The sequence below is a fragment of the Chionomys nivalis genome, chromosome 15 (genome assembly GCF_950005125.1).
Source record: "Chionomys nivalis chromosome 15, mChiNiv1.1, whole genome shotgun sequence".
In the NCBI taxonomy this organism is placed as follows: Eukaryota; Metazoa; Chordata; class Mammalia; order Rodentia; family Cricetidae; genus Chionomys; species Chionomys nivalis.
The window spans coordinates 53,664,788-53,686,010 of NC_080100.1; the positions used below are offsets into that span (position 1 = coordinate 53,664,788).

A 21,223-nucleotide genomic window follows, 5' to 3' on the forward strand; every position below is an offset into this window, starting at 1 on the left:
GCGTAGCACCCTCTACGCCTCACTCCACCCAGCCCGGCCCGCCGGAAGTGACTAGTAGGGAAAGGTGTACTTCCGGTCTGCAAGGCTGCTTCCTCATCCCGGGACCGGCTTCTCTGGTTGACTGTCTCTGCTGCTCTAGAGGATTCACGCGCGGTAAGGAGCTACGCTGGCGCCACCGATTGTGCTGTGCGGGCCTCGTGGCAGCCACTGGCCGGCTAGAGCCGGACTCGTGCGGGAGACGCGAGGATAGAGATTGGGGGACAGTCCGATCGCCCAGCTCGGCTCTTGGGAGCAGGCCCAGGGTGCCCGCGGGACGCGCTGCTGGGGGCGGATGGGGAGAAGCGCAGCCTCCCACGTGGGAGCATCTGTCCAGCCGTCCCGTGTCACCCTCCTGACCCACGAGTTCCCATCCGGTCTGTCAGAAGGAGGATCCCTCTTGGTGACAGTCACCGGGGACCAGTGCGCTGTAAAGTGGCTTGCAGCGTCACTCACAGGCCCCGAAGGCATGCTGCAGACTGCTGGTGCCAAGGCGTTGTTGCACACAGGCTGCCCTGAAAGTGGCAACTCCCGTTCTTTGATTGTGTCTGATGTTCTCGTTTACTGAAGAGGAAAAAGAAAACGTTCTCAGGATTGCTAGGTAACATGCAAAGTAAACTATGCAGTTTTATGTTGGAGCCAAATAATTAGGCTCAAAGCAAACGACTTTTAAAAAACATGTGCACATCTATACTCGAAATGAAACCTATTTATGACAACAAATATGTTCAAACTTACTTTGAACATATTTATTAAGGGTATACAAACAAGACTTCTTGGTATGAAGTTTGTCCTACAGTTTGAATCATTGAAATAGGATAATTGAAAATTACTCAAAACCATTGGACTGCAAATGGCAGTCACCCTCATTAGTAAGAGAGAACTATCATGTGGCCGCAAACACTTGTTGTACTGCCTTGCTTTAGAAATCTACCGGGAAGAGCTATAAAGCCAAACCTAAAGGACAAGTAAGTATGCTTACTAATGTGCTTTGCAATTGGTCGAATTGAAATGGCAAACTAAGCAAGCAGATTGGGAGAAAGTAGCCTGGGGTTTAAAGATAGGAAAAGAAATGGCGAGGAAAACACCAGGATTTGAGAATACCACTCCCAGAATTTACCTGTCATTTCTAATTTAAAAATCACATTTTGGGCCAGATGGTGGTGGCGCATGCCTTTAATCCCACCACTCGGGAGGCAAAGGCAGGCAGATCTCTTGGAGTTTGAGGCCAGCCTGGCTACAAGAGCTAGTTCTGGGACAGGCACCAAAGCTACAGAGAAACCTTGTCTCAAAAAAAAAAAAAATCATGTTTTGGCAAGTTACTTTCTAGTTTTAAGCAAAGATATATGCCTTTTTCTTTGACTGGAATGGAACTTCTCTGATCAGTGCCAAAATTATTTTAGAAAAGTCACTTTGTGGTGTACCATGTGCCGGTGCAGATACCCAAATGAGGAGTTTTAATGATTTAAAGTCTGAAATATGAGTATTTTTATGATAATGACCTGTCTCTACATCTTCAGCTTTTAATTAATCGAATACTACTTGTTCTTACCTTGCAGATCGGTAAAGTGCCTCTGCCGAAACCATGACCAGATGGGCTAGAGTGAACACCTCAAATCATAGGAGACCCTTGTCTGCGACATCATGGGAGGACATGAGGGGAGGGTCTGCAGGGAGTGCAGACCGAAACCTTCCAAAGCATAAACAACACCAAATCAGTAGGCTGTCCCTTAAAAATGATTCCCCTCAAGCAAAACATAAAAAGAACAAGAAGAAAAAGGAGTATTTAAATGAAGATGTGAATGGATTCATGGAATACCTAAAACAGAACTCACAGATGCTTCACAATGGACAGTTGATAGCAGCAGACACCCGGGAAGTACGGGAAGAGATTGCAGTGGCCTTAAAGAAAGACAATCGACGCGAAGAAAGACGCTTAAAAAGACAAGCAGCAAAGAAAAATGCGATGGTGAGATTGTTATGTCGTTTACTCCTTTGTGTGACTAGAAACTGTTGTTCACCTACTCACAGGATACATATTTAAACAGAGCCCAGTTGCTGCTGTCCTAGGGCATTTTTTAAGGCTTGTTCCTTTTATCATGTATACACACACGCAATATACTGGTTAGTTGTTGTAACAACACTACACAGATGGTTGTATTCCCATATTACAGACAGAGAACACAGCAGTCTGTCCAGGTCAAGCGACTTGCTGAAAGCCTCTTGGTTAGTGCTGGAGGTGAGACTCGAACTGAATTCACAACCTATGTTGGTCCTATCCCTGTCGTAAGGTAACACCTTTTCAAATAGCTGTTGAAAAAAAAATACTTTATACGGTAAGTTAAAGATGGTCCCTTACTTGGGGGAATGGCTCTTCTCCTGTCACCCATAAAATATTCGTTCACAGGGAGGAGTTCGGGTCCCTGTAAGTTAAGGAATCTTCAAGAAATGTGTTTGACAGTGCTATGTTTCCAAAGACGAGAGAGTGGACTCCTGGGTTGGTAGAGGCCAGGCCCCTTGACTTCATAGCCAGTGCTATGGCTTCCAGGCTCATAGCAATCCTGTGGCTGGGAATGGATCATGGTTGTGTGCCACCATGCCTAGCCAAGCCATGTCTGTGTGTGCACATTTGTGCTCACGCACATGTTTGTGTGTGGTTGTTGTGTAGGTGACTGGAGTTGCAGGTGTAGGCCACTATGTCTAGCCAAAAGCCATTTGTGTGTGGTTACGTGTGTAAGTGAGCAAATGCCATGTGTGTGCACATGTGTGGAAGCCAGAAGACAGCATCAGGTCAATCTCAGGCACCATCCACCTTGATTTTCAGACAAGGTCTTTTTTTGCTTTCCCTCTCACTGTCCTGGAACTTTCTAGTTAAACTCTATAGGCTAGCCAATAGGCCACTTGCCTCTCCTCTCCAGTATTGGGATTCTGAGCATGTTTTGCCACACTTGATTTTTTTTTTTTTTTTTCCTGGACAGAGTTTCTCTGTGTCACAGCCCTAGCTTTCCTGGAACTAGCTCTTGTAGACTGGACTGACCTCGAACTCACAGAGATCCGCCTGCCTCTGCCTCCCAAGTGCTGGGATTAAAGGCGTGCGCCACCACCACCCGGCTCACACTTGACGTTTTCTTCCTTGGTGTCTGAGGCTTGAATCAGGTTGTCACGCATGTGTGCAAGCTTTATTGATTGAGCCATTGAGCCATCTCTCCAGCCCTAAAAGACATTTTTGAAAGTATGTTTTATTTACCTTCTACCTTATGTTTTTTGTTTTCTTTTCTTTTTTGAGAAAGAGTGTCACTGTGTAGCCTTGCCTGGCCTAGATGTGGCTGTGTAGACCTACTGGCAGTGAAGTCACAGTTATCTGCCTACCTCTGCCACCCAAGTGCTGGAATTAAAAAGTGTAAAGAGTTTGAGGCTGGCTTGGTTTACTAAACGAGTTCCAGGACAGCCAGGACTGTTACAAAGAGAAACCCTATTTGGGGGAGGCCAGGGCAGAGATAATAAACATCCTACCTAAGTGTAAATCCCTAATTTAATTTGATAATGATGATGATTGAAAATAAATTCTTCTCTCAAATATCCTGACCACAGTTTTTCTCCCTCCACTTCTCCCTGCTCCTCTTCACCTCCTCTCTCCCCCAGAACCACTCCCCTCCATCTCCCTTCAGAAAAGAGCAGACCTTCAAGAGACAACAGCTAAACGGAACAAAATAAGATATGGTGAGACAAGGCAAGAGCTCTCCTTGAAGCTGGACAAGACAACCCAATAGGAAAAGAGTCTCAAGAGCGTGTGGAAGAGTCAGACACACCCACTCCCACCATTAGGAGCCCCGCAAACACCAAGCTAGTATCTGTAACACATGCACACACCTATGTAGGTCCCGTGTTTGCCGTTTCAGTCTCTGTGAGCCCATCTGAGCCCTGCTTAGTTGATTCAGTGGGGCTATGTTCTCCATCCCTTCTGACTTCTCAGTCTTTGCTCCCCCTCTTCCACAGGGTTCCCCACTCTCTGATGTAAGGGACCTGATGGAGACTTCCAATTTAGACCCTCTCTCTGCACATGTCTGACTGTGGGACAAATAAATTGTTAGTTTATGTGTATGGGTATATTGCCCACAAGCATGTCTGTGAACTGGGAAGGCAGAGGAGGACATCCTCGAACTAAAGTTACAGACACTTGTCAACCCTCCCCCAAATCCTGTGGGTGCCAGAAATTGAACCTGGGACCTCTGCAGGATCAGCAGTGCTTTTAATGTCTCTCCAGACCTAATTCCATGTTTTTATTGTGCATGGTTGGTTGTAATTGTTTTCGAAAGGAGACATTGGTTATCGTACTACTAATTAAGAGTATTTTGTGTGCACACCACCCATGTAGACAAAAACTTCAATATTATTTAGTATGATATATAAATCTTTAAAGTCTTTTCAATTTAAGAAAATAGTTGCTTTTATTTAAGTGGTTTATTTTTTAAATAAAACAGTTAAAATTAGGGATGGTGGTTTTTGTAGCTCCTTAAGTCCTGACTTACTTTTGTTTGAGGTTTAAATGCCACTCTGCTGCTTTTGGCCATTTTCCACTTAAATGCGAGGTAGATTGTTAGAGACATTTTTCTTGCTGTTGTTGTTGTTGTGCTTTTTTGTCTGTTTGTTTGTTTTGAGATGGGGGCTCTTTATGTAGTCCTGACTGAACTGGAACTAGCTATGTAGACCAGGCTAGCCTCAGACTTAGGGTAATTTCTTGTCCATGCCTCCCATGTACTGGCGTTGAGACATAAGCCACCACACCTGGCCTCTGAATGACTTGAAATTTTTAGATCTTCCATAGTCTGCAGTTCTCAGAAGAGACCTATTTTTGGAAGTCATGTAGTCTGGGTGATGTTTTGAATAACTGGGTGCTCTTTAGTCAATGACATCTCTCCGTGTAACAGCAGTGACTAAGCATGACTGCCGTGTGATCAAAGTGATTTCCTCTTCCCATGGTTTATCTGTTTGCTCTTTTCATCTTAATACTTCCACCACTTGTACCTGTTTTGGATGCTAGTTCTGACCCCCCACATACTATTGTTTGGAGCCAGTGTCAACCACTGTTTTCTGGTCTTCAAATTTCCTTTCCACTGACTAGTGACAGCAAATCAGAGGCGATCCATTGCTCTTCCTCTTGTGAACTATCGGCTGTAACAGGAGTGCAGTCTGCACGCCTCCTGGTCTCACCAAACAGGCTGTGACTTCACTTAACACTTCTCGTCCATCCACGCCCTCAATCCTGCTGAACAAAAGTTCGGCCATCGCTTCATGGTACTCAGAAACCTGTTTTTCGAGACAGGGTTTCTCTGTAGCTGTGGAGCTTGCCTGGAACTAGCTCTTGTAGACCAGGCTGACCTTGAACTCACAGAGATCCACCTGCCTCTGCCTCCCAAGTCCTGGTATTAAAGGCGTGCACCACCATCTCCCTGCAACCCCATCATATTTTTATGGACCTTCTGTCTCTAAAGAAGCAGAATCGGGCAGTACCGAGTATACAGATTATCATGGCCTCGATTTTTGAGGCAGTTGACCAGCATAAACCTGTTCATATTGGCCGTGTCAGAGCCCCCATTTTTAGAAGACTTTCTGTAACAGGATTTTTCAGGTGACCTTTTCTTTCGGACAGGGTTTTTCTTTCATGGGGTTTGTCCAGCTGTTCTGTTATGTGAGCAGTCATCTATTCTGATGATTTCCTGACCTCCCTGTTCTTATTGGTGACATTGCTCTGCCTCGCCAGAGCAATGGAATGGTTCTCAGTGCTATCCTTAGCATCATGGGTCTCGGATGCCATCATCTCTTAAATATCCACACCTTAAAGATACTTTGGTGCCTCCCAGCACTGTGAACCTTGGCTCCTGGCCAGCTCCACCCAGTCGTTCGAATACAGCCACCTGCTTGACCTACCCAGATAGCTTGTATCTTGTGATCTGAGTCATAGTGGAGACACTGAACCCGCCGTCATTTAGCTCTGTGAAATTTAAAAATACAAGCATTAATCTGAGTGATTTTTTTTTATAGCTATTGTGTGACTTCTACAGAGGCCCCTCCCCCAAACATACTGTTTGTTTTCTGGTACAGGCATCCTTAGTAAAATATGTATGATCCATATTTGTTCAATTCATAGGAGTAATTATCTCTTACGAAACTGTTTATAACCCTGTGTGTGAGACTAATGGATTAATGAAATTAGTTACGAGAAACACTGTGCTGTAAGGCTTGTGACCATTTGGGGATATGGAAAGTACTTTCTTCTGTAGATAGAAGACTTTAAAATGCAAAATAAAGATAGCTTTGATGGGAGAATTAGTAAAGGCAGGAGAGTAGTTTCACCACGTGGAAACTGATTTTTTGTTTTCACAGATATGTTTCCATTGTAGAAGGCCTGGCCATGGAGTTGCCGATTGCCCAGCTGTACTGGAAAGTCAGGACATGGGCACTGGCATCTGTTACCGCTGCGGGTCTACGGAACACGAGATGACCAAGTGCAGAGCTAGCGTGGACCCTGCTCTTGGTAGGTACGGGAAGGTGCCCATTCAGTAGCCACCTTGGTAAAAAGATATGTTCACAGTATTTTAAAGTAATGTAAATTGTACATCTTGTCCTTATACACAGTATATTAATGGGAACATTGATCCTTACAGGTGAATTTCCTTTTGCAAAATGTTTTGTCTGTGGAGCAATGGGACACCTGTCCAGGTCCTGCCCCGAGAATCCCAAGGGCGTCTATGCTGACGGTGAGTGCCTTCGCCCCCGTGTGTCTGACACGTACACATCACTCGGAATTATGATCTAACTTTATCTTCTCTCTAACTGAATTCTTGAGCAGGTGCAACCTTGAGTGCCTTTACCAAGTACTATTCTGTCCGGGGGTATTTGTGTACTATGGTTTAACTTATTAATAAACCAGAGAAAAGCTAACGAGTATTTCTCAAACTACTTGCTTCAGCATTATTTGTGAGAATATATTAAATATCTGTTGGTGTTTAAGCAGAATAAAACTGGAGAGATTTTATCTCAGATTAGTAAAAGATTCAAAAAGCTGCATTGCATCGCGTCTCTAGCATGCTGTTCTGCTCGAGTGTGGTGTGCACTGTTCTAGTTTGTGGTGATGTTTGTTTCTGAAGTTTCTCCTTACACAGACCTGAGCTTCGTGGAACCTTTCTGTCTTTAACTCAGTGTCTTAAGAGCCTATAACTAGCCCTGCTGTGTCCGAAGGCCTGCAGGAGGAACTCATTGTCTGTTAACACAGTGGCTGGTGCCATCACATCCTTGGCGTCTCTGTGTCCTGTCTTGAGGTCTCCCTCCGCGAGGTCCAGAGGAAACCTGTAGCTGTTGGGGCCAGCCTCACTGCCCCTCGCCAGGCGCAGGTCTTCGGCCAGGTCACTGCACTGCCCTTGTGTCAGGTTGTCACCTGTACAGTGGAGTGAAGGAAGCTAGATTTCCTCGGCTCTGAGATGCATTCTTTTTCATTTTTATATCTGAAATCGAACTGTATCATACCATTGGTGGGCGAAGCTTTGTAAAGTAGTGGATGACATACCTTACAGTCAGTGATGTGTTGCAGGATGTGTCTTCGGTACTGACACTCCCAAGACTGCTAATGAAGTTAATCTTGAATCAGAGGGTGGAGTCAGCGACTAGTTACTGAAATTACCATAGAGATATGGAGGACCCAGGGAGCTGGATAGAGGGGTACACAGGAAGTAGTAGGGAGGGACTTGGATATTTGGCTGGGTCTTTTTGATCTGGGAAGTGTGAAAAGGCAGGATCGACTGATCATTCCTCTGCTTCTCTTTGGGTCTATCAAGTTTTTACCCCAATATCTGTCTCCTGAGTTTTTATTAACATTAGAACAGTTTAAGTAAACTCATCAATGGTATCTTAGATTTGCTCGGGTATGGCCATTATGTTTTAAAGTAAGTGCATTAGTCAAAGGCCTCTTCTGTTTTCACCGTGGCATAAAGAAGGGTCTCAGGCCTGGAAAGTTGACTTGGGAGCAAAGATGGTTTTGCATGGTGAGCCAGATTGAGTTGTTGTTGCTGGTGTTTTAAAGCAAGAGGAGCTTATCCCATATGTGGGAGACAGGCTTCTGGGGACATCTTCTGATTTGGCACTTCACACAGGCATGGTTCTGAGAAGGCCTGGCTATTATGTGGAAGCCCCGTGTGGGAACCACATGCTGTAGCTCACCATCCTGGAATGATGCTTAGACAGATGGGGTGTTTTCTCAGGCTAGCAGGACTGGCGGATGAAAGGCGTGGAAACAGATTTCCCTTAATTAACCACTACCCCATCTGACCTATCTAGTAGAGCAGCAGTGCTTACCTTTTGGGAGGGCAGTGCTTGCTGAGAAACTGATAGAAACTGGGCATCCTCCTGGGGTGGGGGATGTGACTGTGTATAAGTTTTGTTTCCTGGTGAAGGCTCTACAGCTCGACTGTCCTTGGGTAACCTCTAGACTTCGGTGTCACACAGTCTTGGACAGGTGACTTCTATTATGTTCCTCTTCTCCACTTCTCTCTTGAAGATCAGGTACAAAAGCAGCTCCTGAAATTCGGGAGCAGCAAAGGAGTTAATAACAAGTGTGATGGTCCCCACCCAGCTTCCTGACTCCAGCTTCCTTTACAGTCATCAGCGATGTGAAGACCCGAAATTGCTCATCGATGTCACACACACTGTGTTGGGATGATAGAGACTCAATGACTCTGTTCTTCTATTAGGTGGCGGCTGTAAACTCTGCGGCTCTGTGGAACATTTTAAGAAAGATTGCCCTGAAAATCAGAACTCAGGTGAGTTCCTGGTCCTCTGTCTATAAGGGTATTCCTCTCTGTGCTCACCGAGTCCCATTATCAATAACTCAGATAGGCACTGTTGACTGCAGACAGCTGCTTTTGCACTGGGATGGTGACCTTGCCAGTCCCGAATCCCTGAACTTCGGGTCTTTCCTGCGAGCTGGTGAGTTGCAGGACCGTATATTGAAAAGCATCTTACAAGCTTTTGCATTTGCTCAGAAATGGAGTTAGTTGTATTAGAACTTACCTTTTTACTTAGCAAAAAAGTATTGATTCCTAAGATAAAAGTCAAATACAGAATTAGTTTTCAGCATTCATAAGCCTGAGAGTCCTCATGTGCTTTGCTTTGTATTCTCTAAATGATTGTGAAGCTGTTAAACTTATTAAAAATGTGTTATCAACGCAGCATCTGCCTAGTGCTTATTTTCTTGTGAAATATTAGCCTTGATCATTAAAAACTTGTAAATGTTCACTGTTAATGCTGCAGACTTCTAAGAAAGCAGAGGACCATAATTCCCTTAGTGTGCCAGGATCAGAGTAGAGATGATCTGTGTTAAAGAAAGCAAAACGGACTTGGGCGGGTGGCCCAGCGGCATATGGACCCGAGTTCGGTCCCCAGAACTAAGTAAACGGCTGGCTGTGGTGGTTGTGTGTTTGTAATCTCAGCACTGGGAAGGCACAGAGAGTGAGTCCTGGGACTTATTCATAGTCATAATTCATCCCTGAGTCTCCCAAATCTGACTTTCTTGCCCTAATGTTTAAATGCAAACCCAGGAGTTGTTGTTTATAATCTTGTCTAGAAGGAGATCATCTTCATATGGTGTAGGCTGTGAGATTGAAATGATGAAGTGGGATTTGAATTCTCTCTACTGGGAGGGTTGCCACTTCCCAAATGATAAAGCTGACAAGCAGATGGTGTATAATTTCACAGGTGGGATCTTGTGCATTTAAAACTAATGCCTCCTAAGTCTTGCTGTTTACGGGCTCTTGGAATTCATTGACTCTTCAGTGATGAACTCTGGGAGAGAATGAAGGAGCTTTCTCATCAGTTTGTGCATTGCAAAGTAGCTGCTGCATTTCCCTAATTGGGACGAGAAATTGCCTGTAGTACTTGGAAATCAAGGGTTCTAATCAATTACAGAACTGCTCACTTTCCTGCAGTGATGGGGGCTTCTCTTCTTGTGATTATGCATGTCAAAACTAGTTCCTTTGCTCAACTGATACCACTCTAATGGAAGCATTTGATTACTGTTGTGTTTATATCTTCTTTTTTTTTTTCTTATCCCTCTGCAGAGCGGATGGTCACAGTTGGTCGATGGGCAGCGGGAATGAGTGCCGACTATGAAGAAGTCCTGGATGCACCCAAACCACAGAAACCAAAGACTAAAGCACCCAGAGTTGTTCATTTTTAATAAGAATTGGTACTGCTGGTGACTACCACATCACTGTTACTTTCCAAAGTAGGTCTTTACAGGTTAGAGCTGGCTTCCTGTGGAGGCGAACCTGTATTATAGACACCACCCTGACCTAGGTGAAGTCAAGTTGACTGTATTCTGTCTATCAAGGAGTACAGGATGATTAATTGTACTTACTCTCTAGACTGTGTGTGTGTGAGAGAGAAACAGATTGTATGTAGCCCAGGTTAGCTTCAAACTAGTAATCCTGCCTCAGCCCTTGAGTGCTGAGATCACAGGCATGTGCCTAGGAACATAATTCAACAGGCAGAGCTTAGACCTAACTAAGCGCCTGTACACTTGGCTGACAGCTGTCTCTGCATCAAAGTTGACCAGCCCTAAACAAAACACACAGCTTCAAGTTTGTGAATAAGTAAAAATTTGTTATTCTTTTTTCAGAGTATCAGTTTATTATAATAGAAATTTATTTATATATTGTCACAGAATCTGGAATTTTTAGTACCAAATAAATTTTATCGTCTGTTTGTCTGTGTTGAACTGGACTTTGCTGCTCTCGCTCTAGAGTTCCTTTGCAAACAAGGTTGTTTGTAAGTCTTAGTAGAGATAAGCAGGGTCTGTAGTTTTGTAAGTCTTAGTGGAGATAAGCAGGGTCTGTAGTTTTGTAAGTCTTAGTAGAGATAAGCAGGGGTCTGTAGGTTTGGTTTTGTTTTCATACAAAGAATTAGAAATTAAAATGAAAGAGTGCCCCAGCTGCACAGCTCTGTTTTGCCTTCAGTTTTTCAAGAGGGGAATTCTAGCTAAAAAGTCAGTGACGGCACAGCTCGTGGATCAGACAGTGACAGTGACGGCACAGCTCGTGGATCAGACAGTGACAGTGACGGCACAGCTCGTGGATCAGACAGTGACAGTGACGGCACAGCTCGTGGATCAGACAGTGACAGTGACGGCACAGCTCGTGGATCAGACAGTGACAGTGACGGCACAGCTCGTGGTTCAGAAAGTGACGGCACAGCTCGTGGATCAGACAGTGACAGTGACGGCACAGCTCGTGCAGCAGACAGTGACAGTGACGGCACAGCTCGTGCAGCAGACAGTGACAGTGACGGCACAGCTCGTGGTTCAGACAGTGACAGTGACGGCACAGCTCGTGCAGCAGACAGTGACAGTGACGGCACAGCTCGTGGTTCAGAAAGTGACGGCACAGCTCGTGCAGCAGACAGTGCTGTGCTGTAGATGCGTCAGGGTGTGATGGGAGCATCCGCAGTAGAATAGGAGCACTAATCAGAGACTCATTAGCTTCTTTGTCTGATTTGATGAATACATGCATATTTAATACCCGTATTCCACAAGCCCTGCCACGGCCATTGTGCAGTATAATGGAACGACTGGTGGTTTGTGAGTTTCATTTGAAATTTTACCTGATTGAAGCCATTTGTAACTAAAGGAAGCAGCTGTGATTAGTTACTGATGCCTCCAAAGCTAAATATTTATAAATAAGAAAAGAAACATTTTCTCTGTTTTCATGTCTGCACAGCTTAGCAGTTCAAGTCTTAATAGGAGCTGTCCTTTTATTTTCAGTGAGGGAAGGATTGAGATGACAAAACAGGGCTCAGCTCCCAGAGCTTCAGGAGAGGAGTGTGCTTGGTATGAAGGGCAAGCCATGCTGAACTCTGCCGGAGCAGGTGGTAGGAGGGGGTGATGGTGAGTGCTGCTGGAGGGGAGGGGCAGTGAGCGCTGGGGGGAGAGGGTGTATGAACGCTGCTAAAGAGGGGAAATATGTGGGGGGAGGACAGTGAACACTGCTGGAGGGGGAGGGGCAGTGAACTCTGCTGGGGGGGGACGGTGAACTCTTGGAGGAGGGTGGGGGCGGATAGTGAAAGCTGCTGAGTGCAGACTCCTCCCCGCTCACAGGAGCGGAGGAAAGCGTGTTCTTTCTGAGCAGTCCTCACTGCTGCAGTGCTGGTGGCCAGTTTACCTTCCTTAGCTCTCTTGCCTTACGTCGGTGTTTTACTCTGTCAGGGAGCGAAGGCAGTACAAAGAAACTACAGGGGCTGAGAGCAACGTTCCACAAGTGCACAGGAGCTGCAAGTCCTGTCCCAGAGGCAGGAACGATAGGAGACCAGGGTGATTGGACCGTTCTTGAGCTGGGAATGCTAGACAAGGTTGATTTTGTCTGCCCAGTATGTGAGCTCTGCTTGTTCTCAGGCACTGGGGTTATGGCAGTGGATAAATATGGCCATGTGCATTACAGTCAGAGGGGCTGAAGAGTGAAGCTGAATTGGAGAAACTGCCATGCTGACTTTTACAGGGCAGTGGGGATGTAAACGCAGGCCCTCATGCTTGCACAATATGTTTTATGTGCATAATATATTTGTGTGTGTGTGTATGTATATGTATTTTTGTTGTGTTTTGTTTGGTTTTTTGACAAGGGGTTTCTCTATATAACAACTCTGGCTGTCCTGGAACTCGCTCTGTAAACCAGGCTGGCCTCGAATTCACAGAGATCTGCCTCTGCATCCCAAGTGATGGGATTAAAGGCGTGGGCCACCACTGCCCAGCTATTTGTGTATATATTGTGACATCTAGTTTAGTGTTTTTGTGGAATTTGTGAGTGTGTGAACAAGTAGGTCTCTGAATTTTATCTGTTTCTTGTGCCTTTTCTTGGGCTCTTTTCCTTCTGTTTTCTTTTTTTTTCCTATTCAATGTGATTTTTTTATCTTATTATGTGAGGAAAAAATTCAATAAAAGGAAAAATGAAGAAAGAAAATTTAAAAGTATTATAGATGAGACATGTCAGTTGCAAAAGAAGAAAAATTCACTACCTCGTAGTAACAGTGAAAGCCAGGAGACAGTGCACGACATCTGTAATGTGGGAAGTAAAGCTTTCATTTTAGAACCCTGTGTCTACTGAAATAATATGTAAACAAGAACAAATAAAATAGAAGACACCACCAAAAGCTCTTCATTAAAAATCCTCAGTGTCTCCCTTTGAGTAGAAGTGAGATTGGATGAGGAATTGAGCGCAAATCCACAAAAAAAAAAGAGGGCTAAGAGCCCACCCTAGGTGCTGGCATGAGGAGACCCAGCTTCTAAGGCTACCTTCTACTTCACCTGCCCACCATAGTACGTGTGCCTCACACACACACACACACACACACTACGTAACACATGGATCCAAATTCATAAGAGAAGCCATACTGGCATGAGAGCACATACCTTGGAATGGTTACTGCTAAGAGTAGAGCTAAGGAATAGCGTGGATGTCCGCTTTACTCTGAGGGACGTGTAGCAGCTGCTCTAGGTGCTGATGGTGACCTGGAGCTGCCTCTGGGAGATGATTTGGGCTCACCACCCAATAGGAGACTCCATCCTGGCCGACAAGGTGTGGTGGTCAGAGTGTGAGGCAGGATATGCATTTAGGAAGCAGAAAGTCTAAGAAGTGGGGACTGGGCTAGAAACCTTAAGGTTCACCCCCCAGTGATCCCCTTCCTCCAGCTGTGCCCCACCCCAGAGCCCTCCCTAGCTAGGAACTAAGTGTTCAGACGACATGAGCCTAGAGGTACTGTTCACATTAGGACCACAACAGTGTGTAAGCAGGAGTGTTCCAGTGAGCGGATTGTTTTTGTGAAGACGAGGCATGCAGAAGACTTGAAACTTCCAGGCTTTAGCAGTAGAATGAGGAAGCTGGGGGAGGTTATTCTATCAGACAATCCAACATTTTACATGGTCTTGATACAAAGATCAGAGAGAAGGAGGCAGCAAGCTTGGGGTCTCCAAAGGGGTAATAGACCCTGTGTGTACCACGGTAGGAGCCAGCCTGATGGCAGGTTAGCAGCAAAGAGGTCAGTGTGGCTGGGAAAGGAGTGAGGTGTGCACTAGCCGGGGAAGGCCGGGTGTGAGGAGGAGTCCTATCTTCTAAGCTGTACCCCCCAGTGTCTCCTGAGGAACCACAGACTCTCAGAAGTGTGCGCATCTCTTTAAAGCAACTGCCTGTGAGTCAGAGGTCCTGCTGGGCATGTTCTGCAGGTCTCACATCGGAGGGTCTGAGTCCCTTAGCCATTTGGTTGGGAATCAGCTGAATTAAACTGGCCTCATTTAAAGCTACACGTCTCTCTTCCTCTTACCAAATGGGCAGCCAACCCTGATCTGCGTGTCTCAAGATAGTGGCCAAGATGCCAAAGGGCAAGGCCATTTGCAAGGATACCCTTCCAGCCTTGGCTGCATCATGTCTGCTGGCATTCTGTTGAGGAATTACACGTGCCAAGGAGAGAGTGACCATTTCCAAAAAATAAAGAAGCACACAGGCCCTTCGGAGGTGCTAGCCTCTGCTGTAATGTGCAGTATAGCTCATCCTAAGGGGGTGTGGCGTGATCAGATGGGGTCTGAGAACAGAGTGGAGGAGACAGAAAAGAGGCAGAGGATGAGTGGTGTCCACATGAGAGAAGATGGTGGTTTAAGTTGCTGTGCTGAAGGTGATTTAAAGTAGTCAGGTCCTGATAACTATTTTTAACATAAAATTGATCAGATTTGCTGGGTGGGGGGAAGGGAAATGTTTGGTCTGGACAGGAAGCAGATTGAGTGTTATGGAATATTTAACTATGCAGAGATATGTTACATTTGTTTATACTGCATTTATGTAAAAATGTGTTACTGTTTTACTTTGCCTGCCTAAGGCACCTGATTGGTCTAATAAAAAGCTGAATGGCCAATGGCAAAGGAGAGACAGGCAGGGCTGGCAAGGAGAGAGAGTAGATAGGAGGAGGAGTCTAGGCGCAAGGGAAGAGTGTAACACGAATTCTAATTGGTCTTAATAATAAAAACCCAGAATCAGATATTGGGGTAAATGCTGAAAGATCAGAGAAGTAAAGGAGCCAGCCACTAGAGAGACCTTTTACTTCTACTGAATCCTCAGACCAAAGTGGGCAAGATCCTGTCTTCACAAATCCTCAGACTGAATGCCTGAACTCCTGTCTCCTCCTGATTTATTTATATTCCTCTTCCTGCCCAGTCATATCACTTCCTGTCTCCACATTCCTCCTGCTGAGATTAAAGACGTGTAACTCTCAAGCACTGGGAAAGGTGTGAGCTGTCACTGCTGGGCTCTGTTTCTCTTTTAGACTAGACCAACGTGTAGCCCAGGCTGGCCTCGAACTCACAGAGATCCGTCTGCCTCTGCCTCCCAAATACTGAGATTAAAGATGTGTATGTGTCACCACTTCCTGGTCTCTCTGGCTAACTCTGACTTTCAGGCAAGCTTTATTTGTTGAAGCAAAAACAAATTATCACCATAGAAAAGAGAATGAGAGGGGAGAACAGGAAAGAAAAAGAAGAAGATATCAACCAGTTTAACACAGAGTAGGACATGCAGAAAGAAAATATGGTCCCAAGGCAAGACATAGATGAAGAGAAACAAGTTGTTATAAGAGCTAGCAAGAAACAAGCCTGAGATAAGGCCAAGCATTCATAATAAGTCTCTGCGTCATGACTTGGGAGCTGGGTGGTGGCCCGAAAGAGAGCCTGCTCCAGGGTGTTTTAGAGAGGCTGACTTTGAAATGACAGTGTCTTAGTGAAAATTTAGGTATATAGTTAGCTGTTAGGGTCCGTAAAGACTAAGATGGGATGCAGAAGCAGGAGTTACTGATGGACAGACAGCATCAGAAACCCAGAGATGGGTTGATTGACAGGAGAGAGACCTGTGACAGCGCTGATGGTCCCCTTATATTACAAGGTCTGGTGGAGGGGAAGGATTTAAGAGAGGCCTTTGAGACTGTGGCTAGTGTGTAGCAGAGAAGAAGGAAGTGGGGAGAGTCTTAGAAAGCAAGAGAAATTGCTCTTGGCTGATGGTGCTGTTGGACTCTAGTGTCCAAACACCGAGGAGGAGTCGCCCCCAGAGACCATCTCACACACCACAGCCGATGCAAAAGCATGAGGATTTTATTAATTCAGTCATGACAGGGTCCCCCAGCATTCGGGAAGCCGAGGGACCCCGAATAGCTGGTACAGTCTACTTTTAAAGGGGCCACAGAAGCAAGGGGGGTTGTTCTTTGACTATTTTGATTGGCTTATTCAAAGGGCTATTACCAATAATTGACTGGAGAGCTGTTGCCAGATCAGGTGAGGTAAGAGGTCATTTTGACCCCGTTTCCCAGGGGACTGAACCAAAACATACGTATATGGGTAATTGTTCAGGAACTGAGTACGTGTGAGTGTAGCTGTTAGGTCCTTGGTTCCCAGGCAAGGAGGGGAAGCACTATGGCACGGAGGCTGAGAGGATTCAGAATTGTCAAAAATGGCTTCAGGATTGTCTTAAAGTCTTACATTCCCTCCTCTTATTTGGTCAAATATCTCAATCTTGAGATATTAGTAAATTTGGGGGACTAATTGGATCTGTACACAGAAATTAGCAAACCAGTGTTGTAGGCCCATCATAGATTAAAAGAAGGCACCAGGTCCTGTCATCGTGGGACTTGGGAGAGTTAGGTTTGTCCCCAGTTACAGGACGTATGAGAGGTGATATTGTTGAAACTGCCAGATGAGGCTATTTCCTCTTATTAGGAAGGTCCTGCTGATAGGCATAGCCAGCAAGATTGTGTCAAGCTGGGGTCAGTACTATTTAGCAAAGAAAAGGTTTTTACTATCAGATTAAACAGTCGCTGGCCTGTATTAGGAGAAGGAAGCAGAAGGCAAGGATGGGAACACAAGAAGACAGCTGCTTAAGGGCTTACATCTAAAGTCCATGCTGTAGGCGGTGCAGGAGGCAGACCCTGGAGGCAGTGCACATTCGGGAACATGCCGAGGGTGTTGTCAAAGCCCGAGTGCCTTTGGTTACAGTAATGAGAACTCTGAAGTGAGACGGGTCTCCAGTTCCCAGCAGCTCACGCTGGAGGTGAACAATCTGGACAGTTCTACCATGGTTCGGTTTGGTTGGAGAAGCTGAAGAGAGATACAGATCTCCAGTGCGTGAATACAGCGCAGGGAGAGGACAGGGCAAGAGGGATGTGTTCATAGAGTCAGTCTTAAATGTTTCTAAAGGGTCACAGAACAGGACCTGAAAGATGGCCACAGGGTAAATCCATGGATTTTCATATGGTGCTTAATCTTTACGGGTATAAAATGAGAAAGGACGTTGTAATCTAAGATTTCTCTGACTTGTGAGAAGGGAGCTGAGTTAGCGCTGGGAATCGCTAGGAGCCTGATTATGAATAAGCTTTAAAATAAATTGGCAGAAGGCACGAGACTCTTTGTTCAGACACAGAGGCCATCGTGCATGAGACACAGCAAGTGGCAGGCACGGGAGTGAGTTTGTGTTACTTTCTTTGGCTCCTCAGTCTAACAAGAGTGACAAGGTGTGCTGAAGTGGATGCTGCAGACATCAGATGTGGGGATGGGGGGTTGCTAAGAGAATGACTGAGACCTAGAACAGACCTAGATCCTGGAGACAGCTGAGAGACTCTGGACCTAGAACTTTCTGGACAAGCAGCAAGCACTGTTGCCAGTGGCCAAAGAGCATCCCAGATTGGTCCCTCCCGCTGACCTCAACCTGTGAGCTAGGTGTTGACCTGAAGCCATGCGGTGGTCATCTTGACTTGTGACTCAGAACCAGGATACAAACGTCTCCGAGTCTGACACACTCAGAGAGAGTGAGCAAGAGTGAGACCCTTAGTGAGTGTCTACCCCAAGGGTTCCAGTTATTTTCAAATGGAAGAAATAATCTATGAATAAATTTCCTATTTCTTGCTTCAGTAATTTATCCCAAGCTATAAAACATACTCCTTTACATTTATCTTTTCAATACATATTTTCAAAACTCTCCTCTAAACTATGTCAGTAAAAATTGGTTAGACGGTCTCTGAGAAACAAAACAAAACAAAACAAAACAAAACAAAACAAAAAACTCATTCCTCCTGCATATTCTCTACTTTCCTCACGGGACTGAGATTCCACGGGAGAGCCAGGAAATCACCTGTACCTCTAGTTTGACTCAATTCCAGCAACCCCCCGACCGTGGTGGGGTGTCCTGACACTACACCCACACCAGGAGCACCCTGGAAATAGAACAATGTGGTGCTGTGTTAAAAATGTATTCTGATTTATTTTAGTTTTATTAAAATCGGTAATCATGTCCTGCGGATGTTTGAGTACAGGGTTCTCACCTTCTGAGCAGCTCTCTCAGTTCTTCCTCTAGGTAATTTTTTTTTCTGTAGCAAAGGTGAAAGAAAAGGAGATGCAGACAGCAATTGAGCTGCGTTAAAACCAGGCAAACTAAATAGAAATGAGGGTTCTTTTTAAAACAACAAACCTCTCGGTCTTGTTGGAAGCCCTGGAAAGTACCATTAGACACAGCCACGAAATATCTGATGTTCTGTGAAATCCCACAGCACTCAAAGGGGAAACCACCACAATTCCCTGCCTTTTCAATCATGCCGATTATGGGCTTTACTAGAGGAATCAAGACAGAATGGTGACATTGGAGCATGAAGTTGATATGTAATAATGAATGACCAAATGCTTGTTCAAGTGTTAATATTTCTGTTTGAATAATAAAGACTGCTTAGTGACTCTCTGCATGTTTCTCTGTGTAAAAACATATTTCTAATGAAATCTGCATTAAGGGACTTCCTCTTTTGCTCTTTAAAACTTTATTTTTTAATGTATTCTTTGAGAACTTCATACATTCTACAACAAAATTTGATCTATCCAATCCCCCATCTTCCCCACCCAATTCCTCCTGAGCCTCCCAACATCACTCCCTTGTGTCCTGTGTGTGTTTGTTTAATTTAAATAACACACTAAGTACAATTAGTGCTGCCCATATGTGCGTGAGTGTGGGAACATGGAGTACTGACAGCTTGCCAGTAGTCACCCTCCTAAAAAAGACAACTGGGTAGCTATCATGTGCCAGCATCCCTTATTTAGGGATAGGACCTTGCGAGATCCTCCCCCAGCCAAGTACAACTTTCCTGTCCTCATTCCCCAGCAAGCTGACATCTGCTGAACCAGTCAGCTGCTAACCTTAGGACATCCACAATTGCTTGAAGCCTGGGCACTAGAGGGCAGAGAGATGTAGTCTTATATTCAGCTGTTTTTAATTATCTGTCACCCTGCTGTAGTCTTACTTGGTTCTCTGCTTTTCCTAGAATGAGCCAGAAGCGTTGTCCTTGGGAGTTGGCCATGACTGACCCTGCGCTGGGGTCTTTCCTGCAACCACAGGTCTTTGTGTCACTCTGGGTCTTTGGCTTATGCTCAGGTGCCCCTAGGCACCCTATAGTCAACCTCCCATCTCATCTCCCTCGTCCTGCTTTATATTCCCGGATAGCGGGCCTTCCAACATTGCATATTATTTATTCATTTTATTTATGGTATACCAAGTAAATTCCAATTCCTTGCAGAAACCACAGAGCATAGAATGCCTAGCAGAAAAGATCTCAGTAGTATGAATGGAAGAAAGGGCAGACGACTTCCTATAATAAGGAGGAAATGCATACATAGCCCACAAAGATAGCTCACTGGGTAAAGGGGCTTACCTCTAAACTCTATGACTTTGGTTCAAGACCTGGAACCCACATGGTGGAAGGAGAGAATTGACTCCCCCAAGTTGTTCTCTGACCACCCAGGTGCAGCGGCATGTGCCCACCCTCACCAGTCTGATGAATGCACACAAAACAAATACACGAAATGTCCTAAAAAGATTTTTGAAGACAATGCAAACTCAAGAGCTATTGTGCTTCACAACTAGAATGTATTGTATTGTTGTTTTGGACAGTAGGCTTAGTTTTGAAGTAGACTCAGAAGACCCCAAAATGTCACTGTCTTTTCCTGTGCCATCTTTTCAAAGTGTATAAAGACAAGGGATCCTAAACAAGAACACCAGTTTAGGATGGGCTGATGATCCTGAACCAGTCAGATGGGCTCTACATCTCTGCTCAGAAGCACAGAACAAAATCTTTTATGGAGATTAGAAGGAATCGTTTGGCAGGAGGTTGGGTGAAATTGGGAAAACAGTAGGGCCCACCTGCGTCATAATATGGGGACAAACTGAACAGAGCTTGGAGACGGACTCATGTGTCACACCCGTACCTCCCATTCCAGCTGCCACCCACGTGGGGTGACCAGCAGTATGTGAAAGGGGGCTAATGTGGCTGAAGAGCTGCTTAAAATTCATGCAGTTTTAAGGAGTGTGTGAGGCTAATGACAATCACATCAGGGGATATTCATGAGTATAGACTATACCCTTGTCACACAGCTAACCAGTCTGAAAATTTTCAATGGAAAATATACAATGAAACAATTGGTGAGCTGGTGTAGGAGGTCCTTCTGTATTTGTGTTGCTTTCATTGGTTGAATAAAGAAACTGCCTTGGCCTAGTTGATAGGGTGGAACTCAGGTAGGCGGGGAAGACAGAACAAGATTCTGGGAAGAAGGGCAGAGTGGCAGATGCCATGAATCTCCGGGCTGAGACGGACGTAGGTTAGAATCTTGCTGGTAAACCACAGTCACGTGGTGATACAGATTGGTAGAAATGGGTTAGATCAGGATGTGAGAGTTGGCCAAAAAGAGGCTAGATATAAAGGGTCAGTCAGTAATCTAATTAATACAATTTCTGTGTGATTATTTCAGGGGTTAAGCTAGCCAGGCAGTGGGATGCGGTCTGCACCTTCTACTACAGTGAGCTGTAGTATGCAGCATTCTGTATAGTGTGTTGATATTAGTCCTGCCAGAATGGAGCACCATCTTCACATCCAGTGAATCTATAATGTCTTCCTTGCCAGTCTGTTAGACACTCAATATTCTGGTCACAATACTACAGTACCTGTGTTCAAGAGAGAAGACCAACAGCAGCTAATGCTGTGTCATGGTATCTACAAAATTCACCTCTGCTTAGCATATCTGTACCTGTAGATACTGTGTCATCTCTACTCATCTCCGGGAGAGAGGAGAAAGGTAAGCTCAGCATGG

General features: G+C 45.2%; 1 protein-coding gene across 4 annotated transcripts in view; it reads left to right on the plus strand.

The window, feature by feature from the left end:
* Positions 1 to 12: 12 nt before the first annotated feature.
* Positions 13 to 21,223, plus strand: part of Zcchc9 (zinc finger CCHC-type containing 9) — a 236,344-nt gene continuing 215,133 nt past the window's right edge. The window contains exons 1-7 of one of the 4 annotated variants that reach the window (XR_009058357.1): positions 13 to 153; positions 836 to 1,004; positions 1,596 to 2,005; positions 6,421 to 6,571; positions 6,702 to 6,794; positions 8,781 to 8,849; positions 10,146 to 10,462. Coding sequence is in view for 1 of the 4 variants with exons in the window: in XM_057789548.1 (XP_057645531.1) it covers positions 1,622 to 2,005; positions 6,421 to 6,571; positions 6,702 to 6,794; positions 8,781 to 8,849; positions 10,146 to 10,264 (816 nt within the window). In the remaining 3 variants the exon portion in view is untranslated. Of the gene's footprint in view, positions 154 to 616; positions 638 to 835; positions 1,005 to 1,595; positions 2,006 to 6,420; positions 6,572 to 6,701; positions 6,795 to 8,780; positions 8,850 to 10,145; positions 10,960 to 21,223 lie in introns of those variants that run through there. The other 3 variants (XR_009058358.1, XR_009058356.1, XM_057789548.1) reach the window with 3 other exon arrangements.